At 43.0% G+C, this 12,444-nt stretch overlaps 1 protein-coding gene across 1 annotated transcript in view; it reads right to left on the bottom strand.

Moving 5' to 3' along the window:
* Positions 1-10,443: 10,443 nt before the first annotated feature.
* Positions 10,444-12,444, bottom strand: part of LOC138950970 (uncharacterized) — a 12,219-nt gene continuing 10,218 nt past the window's right edge. The window contains exons 6-7 of the mRNA XM_070322682.1: positions 12,074-12,163; positions 10,444-11,802 (exon numbers count right to left, since the gene is read on the bottom strand). Coding sequence (XP_070178783.1) covers positions 11,417-11,802; positions 12,074-12,163 — 476 coding nt within the window. The 3' untranslated portion in view covers positions 10,444-11,416. The remainder of the gene's footprint in view (positions 11,803-12,073; positions 12,164-12,444) is intronic.

Genomic DNA, 12,444 nt, shown 5'->3' with positions numbered 1-12,444 from the left:
TGTGTTATCATGCTGTAATGTGTGTGGTGAAGGATTAGGATTATATAGATGTACTGTGTGTTATCATGCTGTAATGTGTGTGGTGAAGGATTAGGATTATATAGGTACTGTGTGTTATCATGCTGTAATGTGTGTGGTGAAGGATTAGGATTATATAGGTACTGTGTGTTATCATGCTGTAATGTGTGTGGTGAAGGATTAGGATTATAGATGTACTGTGTGTTATCATGCTGTAATGTGTGTGGTGAAGGATTAGGATTATAGATGTACTGTGTGTTATCATGCTGTAATGTGTGTGGTGAAGGATTAGGATTATATATGTACTGTGTGTTATCATGCTGTATAATGTGTGAGAGTAAACAGTTACACGTTTCTTTTTGATATTTGTTATGAAGAGGTGAACCTGGAATTCAAAGAATGAGTGACTGTTTGTGAGTACAACATCATTTAGAATAGTTTTCAAAATCCCATTCGTAACAGAACATTTGACTGTCAGAAAAAGCAACTCCGAGTGTTATTCTTGGAATACATTAACAATTGTTAGTTTATTTCATTTCATTTTCATTTTCATTTTCATTACTTTATTGTCCCATCGCTGGGAAATTCGGGTCGCTTCCTCCCAGTGGAAAGCTAGCAGCAACGGAGTCGCGCTACCCAGGTGTCTGCGTGTTTAGGTGTATTCAGCCACCTGCACTTATGGCAGAATGACCAAGGTCTTTTACGTGCCATTGTGATGACACGGGGGTGGGACATGGCTTCCGTCTCTGGGTCTGTACATAAAGTTGACCCGTGTCCGTCTCGGCCCGAATTCGATTCTGCGACCTTCCGATCACAAGTCCAGTGCTCTACCAACTGAGCTACCGGGCCCATCAGTTGTGGGTGTTTTTGCTTCATCTGTTTCTTCTTAAAGCCCCACTCCGCCTCACATGAGGTTTACAGAACGATGACATATTTCACTAAAACACCTTATGGAACACACTCACAATAGCATTCAACAACATTAAATGACACTTACAGATCGCTTGAATTGCTATTTAGCACGCGTAAACCTTCGTGGATTATTCAACTCCCGAGCCATCGGGGCCCCGTGTGACCCACTTTTTCATACATGATCAATTTAGTCGTTTGCGCTTTCAATTATTCTCTATATATATCTGCAAAAGCATGTTATTGTGCACCTCTGAATCTAAAATACAATTCCAGCACAACGTTACAACAAGGGCGCCCATAGCGCCCAAGAACAAATAACTGATGGTAAACAGAGTGGCGGCATCTTTATAGAAACTGTAGCGGTTCGAAAATGTATCTGCTTTTGCAATGGTAAGATGCAGCTCATTTGATGTGATAGTCGCCCTGTTGCGGAAGTACGTTTGTAGGCGCGCAAAACTTTGTCTACACAGGCACCGAAACAAACAGAATCAAATGGTTGAAATCTCAGTCGACCAGCAATTAATGCAGCTACTTGAATTTTGCAAGGTATATGCGCGCAATACTCAATCTACACAGGCACAGCAACAAACAGTAACAAAAAATGGTTGAAATCTCAGTCGTCCAGCATTTTGAAAAAAGCCAAATTTATATCGTTTTCGGTAGCCCACTTCCCCGTTATAAATTCAAAAGAGCTACAAGTTGCACACACCATCCGACCCGTTCACCCGGTTTGCCTGACATACATCCTTTCTAACTTTTAAAACCACGAATTGTGCTGACTTCGTTTTGATAATAAAATAATTCTTTGGTGTTTAAACAATGTTTGTATAACAAGCTGTTAATTCATTTACTAAATTTTAAAAGTTAGATCTTACTGCACGAAATACATTCTTTGAAAATGTCTCACTCTCAACGGAAAGCAGCCATGATGTTAAAGTTCGGTGAGCGTTCAAATGGAAGTATGTTTGTACTGTATTAAAGGCTCGGGGAGCTCAGTGGTCAGAAACAGATAGTTTACGGGAGACGGAGGGTGGCTTCAAGCTTTTAAAACACTCCCTTTTTCAAAATAAAGGCATTCCTTTTGCGAGGTAGAATTATTTTTAACGCAGAATCTTATAGTATTAATTTGAAAGCGATCTGAGGGCCTTTTTGACTCACATGCGAAGCAAAAGTGAGTCTATGTACTCACCCGAGTCGTCCGTCCGTCCGTCCGTCCGGACGTCCGTCCGGACGTCCGTCCGTCCGGAAAACTTTAACGTTGGATATTTCTTGGGCACTATTCAGTCTATCAGTACCAAATTTGGCAAGATGGTGTATGATGACAAGGCCCCAAAAAACATACATAGCATCTTGACCTTGCTTCAAGGTCAAGGTCGCAGGGGCCATAAATGTTGCCTAAAAAACAGCTATTTTTCCCATTTTTCCCATTTTCTCTGAAGTTTTTGAGATTCAATACCTCACCTATATATGATATATAGGGCAAAGTAAGCCCCATCTTTTGATACCAGTTTGGTTTACCTTGCTTCAAGGTCAAGGTCACAGGAGCTCTTCAAAGTTGGATTGTATACATATTTTGAAGTGACCTTGACCCTGAACTATGGAAGATAACTGTTTCAAACTTAAAAATTATGTGGGGCACATGTTATGCTTTCATCATGAGACACATTTGGTCACATATGATCAAGGTCAAGGTCACTTTGACCCTTATGAAATGTGACCAAAATAAGGTAGTGAACCACTAAAAGTGACCATATCTCATGGTAGAAAGAGCCAATAAGCACCATTGTACTTCCTATGTCTTGAATTAACAGCTTTGTGTTGCATGACCTTGGATGACCTTGACCTTGGGTCAAGGTCACATGTATTTTGGTAGGAAAAATGTGTAAAGCATGTGAGTCGTATGGGCTTTGCCCTTCTTGTCTTTAGGTATTTTACCTTTAAACCTTTGACCTTTTGACATGGCATAAGTATAAGTAGACACGGATCGCTTACTACACAGAAGCGGGAAAGGGAAAGCATCAAGTGGCATGACTCATGCAGCCGCAAAGAGTCCATCAATGTCAGGTGATAAACAATGCTTGTGTAAATTACGGTACATTTGCCAAATGAAAGAAATTTAACAACATTCATGAATGTGATCTTTCCTTTATTCTTTTTGTGTGTGTTTCACAAATCTTCCCATTCAGTTGTAGTTGAGGCAACAGTTGTTAGTCTTAAATTACGATACAGAACTGCCGTAACAACATGGAGTTTTACCCAAAATACATATGGCGATAACTTCTTCTTGAGGAGCCAAATTCACTATTATAAACAAAGTGGTCTGTTACTCTTATCGGGGCCTGGAATCTTTTCGCGGCATGCGTCTTGGACAACCCGATAGCGGCAAGCCCCCACCCCCCACCGACCGTCGGCGCGCTGTGTTTCTAGGCCTTGGCAGAAACAAGATGGGTTAAAATCTAACAGGCCCCTGATCTTAAGACTTTTTTTTAATTGAAATAAAATCGAATTAATTAATATTATGTTGTCTGTGCGCTCGTCTTTACTCATACACTCACAGGTTTCGTACCAGTGTAACATCCCCCCCCCCCCCCCCCCCCAGCTTAAAACTCTTTGTTTGGCGACTTACTACTGCAGAACTTAAAACTGTTAACCCTCTAGAACCTGCTCATGCTAGCAGCGTTTCTAAACTTGTTTTTTGTGATGTTTGGTAATTCATTATCTCCAGGCAAATATATGCACTTTTATACAGCCGCGAAGTGTGTTACGAAGTGGTGTGTGTTGCGTGTGCCTATGCACACTAGCTTGGCTGAGGAGGGTGGAAAGCCATGCAGCTCAGAATCAGATACCGATCAAAGTCACTGTGAAACCTGCGATGAGACCCTCTTTAAAACACATCTCCATAATCCCGTAACTACAATATTCCTACAAAACGCAAACGGGTTACTGGGTTGGTTGTTTCCAGAAGTTAATTTTAACCTCAAAGAGCAACAGTTTCTAATCATTGTACGCATCACGTTGGTCTGCAATTTAGACTGCTTTGTGATCTTCGCAGGTTTCACTATCTCCTTTGGAATTGGGTCTGTTCCACTGAGCCGGCTGTAAGGCCGAAATCCTCAGTTTCATTCCTTTGGATAGCACGTTACTGAGCTCAACAAGTACTGTTTTGTGAAAGAGACTGATCAACCAGAACGGATACTGATGTCCGATACCGGTCGTTGTCGTAAAGAAATAGTCTCAGTAAATTTGCAAAAAATACACTATCCTCGTTTTCTAAGCCATTTTTCTCAAAGGTTTGGTAAACCGAGGCTTTTTTGTTTTCAAACGCTGATGATTCCGTCAGAAACATCGAACACTTAAATGTTGCAACAACAACATCATAATCCAAACGCAGGTAAAATACTCTCTAACTATACTGAATTTGTGTTTGTAGTGCTGTAGTACAAGTTCCTTCAGTTTTACACTACATTTTTAGCTTGAAGGGATTGTAGTATGTTATATTTTGCAATATGAATAATTGTACATATCAATATAATGAAAAAACAAGCAAATCGAGTCCAAACTTTTAGGTTTCCAACCTGGCAACTGAATAACAAGATGGCGTACATTTTGTCGTCTGCTTCCCCCAACCTTTCATAAATGTAGAAAAAGTCCCTGAGTTTCCCCCTTCTTCTTGCCTTGGCTGCAATGTTTACGCGGCTGGGATTTATCACCGCGCGGCTCGCTGACAAGATAAAATAAACAAGCTCCCCCACTGGAATTGGGAACTAGTGGCCATATGAAGCCAACATTTTGTTCAGCAAAGGCCATCTATACTCTCATTTATGGCAACGGATGGCGTCAACCCGAAGATATTTAAAGGAATAGCAGGAAAGCTGGATTTCCTCTCTACATAGGCTGTTTACAAAGGGGAGAAAACGTAGCCTTCCGTCTAGTGCACAATGGCGGTACATGTACATGTATTGGTCTATTTTCCTCTTCTCAACTGCCTACTACGGTCGCATGGCGAGGTACCGACTCCACTTCTCAACTGCCTACTACGGTCGCATGGCGAGGTACCGACTCGTCCTCTCCCATCTCGCCCCGCCTTCGTAGTTTTATTTTAGCGGACCTTTTTAGCAACTACACTCGTCCTGCCGACGAACTGCGCAAGACTGCGGACTTCCTGGCAGCCACTGGTCTGAGGATCTAGAACGGCCACCAACATCGAACGCAGAAGAAGAAGAAGCAACTACACAGTGATTATGTCTGTGTAGATGTGTGTATGTGGCAACGTGACAACAGAATTTTGTAATATCGTAATTAATACACAAAGTCATACACTGTCTGTGTACCTGTGTGTTTCTTTGTGTGCGTGAGTGCATGAGTGTGCGTGTACGTGTGTGAGAGAAACAGGACGGAGTATTTTTTACGAACGGTGGCAAATCGGCTCTCTGGCAAAACCCGAGATAACTGGAGGCGATATGGGAGGGGGCGAGATGGGAGGGGCGAGATAGGAGGGGGCGAGTCGGGACGCCACTGGCCGCATGTTACTAGCTGTCAACGCCGTCACCTGTGTGGTTGATATCCCATGCTAACTTGGTTTTTGTGTCCCCAGAACTAGTGTCTATTTGGGACATGACGTGGTTATATGCTATGCTGTTCATATATCCCCCCAGGCGCTGTGTTCTTTACGCCGGGTTCATCCCTGCCAATAGGGCGACACGTGATTAGTCATGTGTGACTGGCCGGCTACAACATCTTTCATTCGCTCATACTCCCCACGGCTTGGGACACCCGTGTGGGGTGGACGGAGGAGGGAGAGAGGGGAGTGAGGTGGATGATGGGGGAGGGAGTGGCAATGATTTGTTGTTCCAAATATGACGGCTTACTAGTGCCAAAACCTGGGGTTACCCATTATCACGTGATAATTACTAATTAACGCTGTCAGTTACTGTTTTCACCTGTTAGTTACTCATTTTCACGGGAAAATTACTAATTTTTTGGTTTTGGCACTAGCAATCCGCCAGGAAGTGAGCCAAAACTAAAAATTAGTAATTAACAGGTGAAAGTTAGTAATTATTCCGGGAAAATTAGTAATTTTCCCGGGAAAATTAGTAATAAACACGTGAAAATGGTAATTATCAAGGGAAAATTACTAATTTTCCCTTGATAATTACAATTATGAGGTTTTGGCACTGGTAAGCCGTCATATCCAAACTTACAAAAGGACAGTTTTTGCGTCGATGCGTTGATCTCAGGTTTTGATAGCAGACGCCGTTTCTTATGCGCATTAGTTTTGCGCAGGCGCCACAATGCGAGCAGACGGCAGCGAAGTCAATTTCAGTTTGGGTGAATGGCATTTATACTTGTCTTGTCATGAAGCGAATGTTCATCCTCAGTTATAAACGACTACATGAATGTTAGTGCCATGGGCTGTACATCAATACTTCAGAGGGGAAGTGGGTATTTAGTGTGGAGTTACGAGATAAAAAAAGTCGGCCATTTTTCTCAATAAGCTTTTGGATATTGAGTAAAATGGCCGACTTCCGTAGCATTATGCTTTGATGATCGGAAGAGACCATCCAATCACAGCCCCCGAATTCCCCCACGTGTCCATCAGAATAGCTATATATATACACTACTCACAAAAAGTTAAGGATCACTATGAGAAAACAGGTGCTCAATAAAATCAGTTCGCTACTGTTATTTATTTCTCAGTCAAACCAAATTGATATGAATTCTTGTTCAGCTGTAAGTGGGCGATGTTGTGTTAATGGGAAAATTGCACGGGATTCTCTACTACTGAGCTTTGTAGCAAAAGAAAAAGCGGAAACTTGCGAAAAAGGACCTTGTTTTGGACCGTTCAGCCCGAACACATTGCACAAGCCACATGGAAAAACCATTATGCACGTGCAAGCACTGCTGTTTATGTGTGAGATGCTGTCACTTGCTTGGCTTTTTGAGAAGACATACCACCAGTATTAGGCATTATCTGACAATACCTCCACGACGAAAATCGAACGAGTTTGAGAGGGGACGAGCTGTTGCATGGTTCCAAGATGGTGTCCCCAAACGAGAAATTGCCAGGCGACTTCACGTGTTCATCTCGGTCATTGTCAGACTGATTCAACGTTTCACAGCCACTGAGAGGGTCCAGGAAAGACGCAGACCTGGGCGACCAAAGAAGACAACTCCACGTGAAGATCGTCTCATTGAACGACTAGCCTTGCAAACAAGAACAGCCTCTTCCAGCATTATGCGAAGGCAGCTGAGGGTGGCTACTAACACCAACATCAGCCAGCAGACCATACGGAATCGCCTTCATGGGTTTAACCTCCGTTCTCGTCGCCCAGCTTAACGGCCACGCTTAACTCCAGCCCATAGGGCAGCACGCCGCGCCTTCTGCAGACGTCAAGTGAGGTGGACACGTCAACATTGGTCCTAGGTCCTGTTCAGTGATGAATTATCACGCTTCACCCTGACCCACAACGACGACCGACTGAGGGTCTGGAGGCGCCAAGGGGAACGCTATATTGACGCCACTGTCCAGGAAAAGGTGGCCTTTGGTGGAGGTTCTGTAATGGTCTGGGGGGCCTTCAGCCTTCACCACAGAACACCCTTGTTTCATGTCCAGGGTAACCTGACTGGCCTCCGATACCGGGATGAGATCCTTCGACCGCTGACTGTGCCTACACTGCAGCAGATGGGACCGCAGGCTGTCTACCAGGATGACAACGCTCGCCCCCACACGGCAAGGGTTGTCAACGACTTCCTGCAGCAGTCTGGAGTCAACAGAATGGAGTGGCCAGCATGCAGTCCCGATCTCAACCCGATTGAGAACCTCTGGGATGAGTTGGATCGAAAAGTGAGGAGCAACCACCCCCCTCCCAGGGATGTTCGGCACCTCTACCAGATGCTGCAGGCTGAGTGGCAGGCGCTTCCACAGAGGATCTTCACCACCCTGGTCAAATCTATGAGGACTCGCTGCGTCGAGTGCCAGAACAGCCAGGGCGGTTACACGCATTAGTGAACTTTTGGAAGCATCTGAATGCCATGTCTTGTGATTTCAACGACTTTGTGAAATTAAATTTCGATACGTACACACTTTGATAAAATGTACAGACCAAACGATTGCTCGAAATTGAAGAAATGTTGTATCGTTGTCACTAAAGCATTGAATTAAACGTTTGCCACATACCAACGTATTGGCTTTCTTATTTGGAAAGTTATTAATTTGTGTGCAAGTGATCCTTAACTTTTTGTGAGTAGCTTATATATGTTACAGGCAATCCGTGAAGTTAGGAAATACATGAATTTCCTAAAAGAGTTGGCAAATTCACGTATTTCCTAAAATAAAACGCCAACAATTACATGGATTTCCTGATCTATAAATACACCCAAACGATGCACGAAAATTGTAAAGAAATGAGAAATAGTCCCTCTCATTTTGCTACATTTATTCAATTATTATTTAATAAAACGGGGAAACAGTTTAAAAAATGCACTTATTCACAAAATTGTACTACTCTCAATCATATGAACATATTGGACTAAAACAATTAGCATAATCAAAGTAAACTTTTTAGCACATAAACATCTCATGTAATAGGCTCTAGTTCCTGTGGGACAAACATTTTAAGAATCATCATCATCAAGTAAACTTGCGCCATCTTTTTTCAGTCACAATAAAATCTGCTTGAATCAGCATTTGTTTTTACACGCGAGACTTCCATGGCACGGTGAAACAGTTTTAAAAAAATGCATTTATTCACAAAATTATACTACTCTCGATCATATGAACATATTGGGATTAAAAAACGAGCATAATAAAAGTAAACTTGCGCCACCTTGTTTCAGTCACAATGAAATCTGCTTGAGTCAGCATTTGTTTTTACACGTGAGACTTCCATGGCACCTGCTGTTGCATTTTAGTTTATTTTTGAAACATTTACATTTCTTTGTTGCACATTTCTTTCCTTTCTCACCAACGCAGTTGCACTTGATGAAGCCCTGACCTCCCCCAAGAGATTCGCTTATAACTGCTTCGCGGAGTGAGAGAGCATTGGTGAGATCAACAGAACCTTCACTTAGAAAGTGTTCTTGACAGACGTCAAACTGATTCCTGGAGTATCTGCCCTTCAATACACCCTTTCTAACCCCAAGCTTGTACATGTCATTTTCATTTCTGTTCAAGACAATGGCAATGATGTTACGAGGATCCCCTCTACCTCGATCCACCAATGGAATTGGAATCATGACGCTGTCACTTTTGTTTGCTGCCATCAGATTTGTCCTGCTTCTCTTTAGCATTCGCTCAGCTTGGTTCGTCGTTGCTTGCTGAGTACTCTTGCGCGTCTCCCGTATTTTATCTAAATGACTGTCCACTGACACACCTGGTACTTCCTCAATTGACACACCTGAATAGTTCACGCTTTTTTCACTCCCTGTATGATGTCTCCATATTCCTCCCATGTTATCAGGTATGTGGTATCCTTTTCTGCCCTAAAAATCCTAAAAATGTTTTCCCGAGCTTCCATTTTGCACAGGTCCACACTCCACTGATTTATAAAATGTGAATGCCTTGGTCACACAAGAAACACAATACATTTCACTAACTTGTGAACGCTTGTTCAACTTCCTGGCAGATTGACAACAAATTCATAGTCCGTGAACAAATCGTCTCTTTTTTTCAGGAAATTCGTGAATAGTTTACAGTTCGTGCATAATAAAAGTCTCACGTGTCGGGGAAAAAAAGTATTTCACACAAGTATTCGGCGCCCTTCGTTTGGCTGTATTTATAGATCAGGAAATCCATGTAATTGTTGGCGTTTTATTTGAGGAAATACGTGAATTTCCTAAATATTTTAGGAAATTCATGTATTTTCTGAGCTGTTTACGAATTACATGAATTTCCTAAATGAATCAGGAAATACGCGAATTTCCTAACTTCACGGATTGCCTGTAACATATACATGTGTTGTATTGTTTTGTATCAGGGGTAACTTTGATTTCTATTGATCAGATATTTTGATTTCTAATTGTTTTGTTAATCTGGTTTGAGTCCTGGTTGTGTGCGTGTTGACCTTGGGATAAGCGATTTTGCATTTTTTGTGAGTAAACCGAAGAGCCCTTTTCTTTTTTTAATTTTCGTAAATACAAGTTAGAACTCCGAATCCTCTTGTGTTGTATTCTGTGGATCGTGATAATAATTGTGATTCTTCTACAGTTACCATACCTCACCCATACCCTCGGACAAATGTTCTGAAACAATGACTACAAGCCCAAGCAAGTTAACACAACCAAAAGAGGATACAATGTGGGACAATCTCTTGACGTTTAACAGCTTGCGCTCTGCTTGACACACACACACACGCACACGCACGCACACGCACACACACACACGTACGCGCGCGGATCGGGCGGTACAATTAGAAAAGAGCTCATTTATGTTAAAGGCACAGTAAGCCTCCCGTAAACCATCACAGATACTGTCAGGCTTTTACAAACAGTACAAACACCCTTTCATTTAAACACTCACCGCTTGAGAACGTCCTAGGTGCCCTCCGTAAAGAGCGAACAATGTTCAAAGAATTTATTTTTGCGTGGTTTATCTTACCCCTGAGCCATCGTGAACCCGTGTGATCCAGTTTCCCTTTTTCACAATGCAGTCGTCAGTAAGTAATTTGAATGCGACTCGCTGTGAGCTTATCTGCAATAGCACGTTATTATGTACCTCTGACTATGCACGAAACAAACGGCTGTGGTTCACAAGAACTCTCGCGTTGGCTTTTGACTGTTCAGAGGAACTGGCGATAGGCATAAACCGTCGTCTGCTACGAGAACCACGACCTTGCGTGACCCTGCTTCCGGCCTTTTTTTCTCTCAAACTTTCAAAACTTCGAATTGTACTGATCTTGTCTTGATGAAAAAAGATTTTTTTATGATTTAAGAATGTTTGTGTAACAAGCTGTCCATTTATTATTTAGATGTTAAAAGTTAGGTCTAGCACCAAAACGCACCACGGTACGGTCCAATTGTCTCTGACACAATCCGCAAAATTAATTCTTTGAAAATTGCTCGCTCTTTACGTAGGGCACCTAGGATGTTCCCGTTTGGTGAGCGTTCAAATGGAAGGGTGTTTGTACTGTGTGTAAAGCCTGACAGTATCTGTGATGGTTTACGGGAGGCGTACTGTGCCTTTAAAGAAAAAAACAAAAAGTATGGGCCATTTGAATCGATTATCTTTATAGTGTTCAGTCTCAACACGAATGTATAACCGGAAACGACCATGTCATTTGCGAAAAGAAAAAACTTGCATCGGTCCCGAATACCCCGACAGATTGAAGGGACGTTAAATATCAACAACCAACCAGCCATATCTCAAATTCCTTCGTGGGCAGTACAACTCACAATCATGACGCTCACAGGTCTTGGTCGTCCTGTGCACAAGACTAATCGTTCGCTCACATGTCCATACAAACTGCCAATGCAAAATCCAGTGACAACGTTAAGCAAAAAACACTAGATCAAAAGACGACGACAATGGACGACCAAAGGACAACATCAGCAAAAACGACAGCAGCGCCACCGACGGAGAAAAGACACAAGCACTTCCTGTGGGCTTTGGAGGCTCCGGAAGTTCAGTGTAGGTGACAGTGACGCCATCTGTGACGTAAGACGTGCTGGGATCTCTGTCGTAGACGATGGTGATGACGTCACCGGAGACAAAGCGCCACGTGTTGCTATCTGAGAGGCACTGTGGTAGAATAAGGTTGTGGAGGGTTTGGTCAGCGCCGCGGAAAGCTGTGATTCCAGCTGTGTGCAAGCCTGACCAGGACTGCCGACACAGCCCCACCTGGTTGTCCAGCGTCACGGTCACTTCCACCTGGTGGCCTCAAATGCAAAATATCGGGGTACGAGTTAAAGGCCTGAAAACCAGGACTGTCGACACAGCCACCCCCCCCCCCCCCCAATTCCCCCCGGGGTGTCCAGAGTCACAGTCACTTCCACCTGGTGGCCTGTAATGCAAAGTGTCGGGATACAAGTTAAAGTTAAAGTTAAAGGCCTGCAAACCAGGACAGCGGGCCCCCCCACCCCCCCCCCCCCCATCCCCCAAAATTGACGTGTAGGAAACTACAGAGCAAGACATGTTTGAAAAACTAACCTGGCCGTCCTTTAAAAAGCCAGTGACAGTTTGTGCCATTGGAGGTGTCGTTCTTGTTCAACGCCACTTCGGTCACGTTGTTCCGTTCACCTGAAACGAAAGAGCTGTTTTACACACCCTGACTGGAAACTCAACACCGCATGTTCCCAAAGATTGACTGAGAGATCCGATACTTTTGCATCATGATGATTAACGTTGTTGTTGTAGCATTTTGACAAAAAAACGTAACATACAAGGTAGAATTAGGCCCACACTCGGGAAATGGCCTCCAGGGGATAAATCATCTTTGTGCAATTTAAAGGGCAATTTACAGCGATTGTTTCCCTTGTCCGATTATTGACTTTTTATATTTAGTCAAGTTTTGACTAAAT

Source organism: Littorina saxatilis, linkage group LG16 (assembly GCF_037325665.1).
Source record: "Littorina saxatilis isolate snail1 linkage group LG16, US_GU_Lsax_2.0, whole genome shotgun sequence".
Taxonomy (NCBI): Eukaryota; Metazoa; Mollusca; class Gastropoda; order Littorinimorpha; family Littorinidae; genus Littorina; species Littorina saxatilis.
The sequence above is the reverse complement of the archived record's forward strand: the minus strand, read 5'-3'. Positions and strand labels throughout refer to the sequence as shown.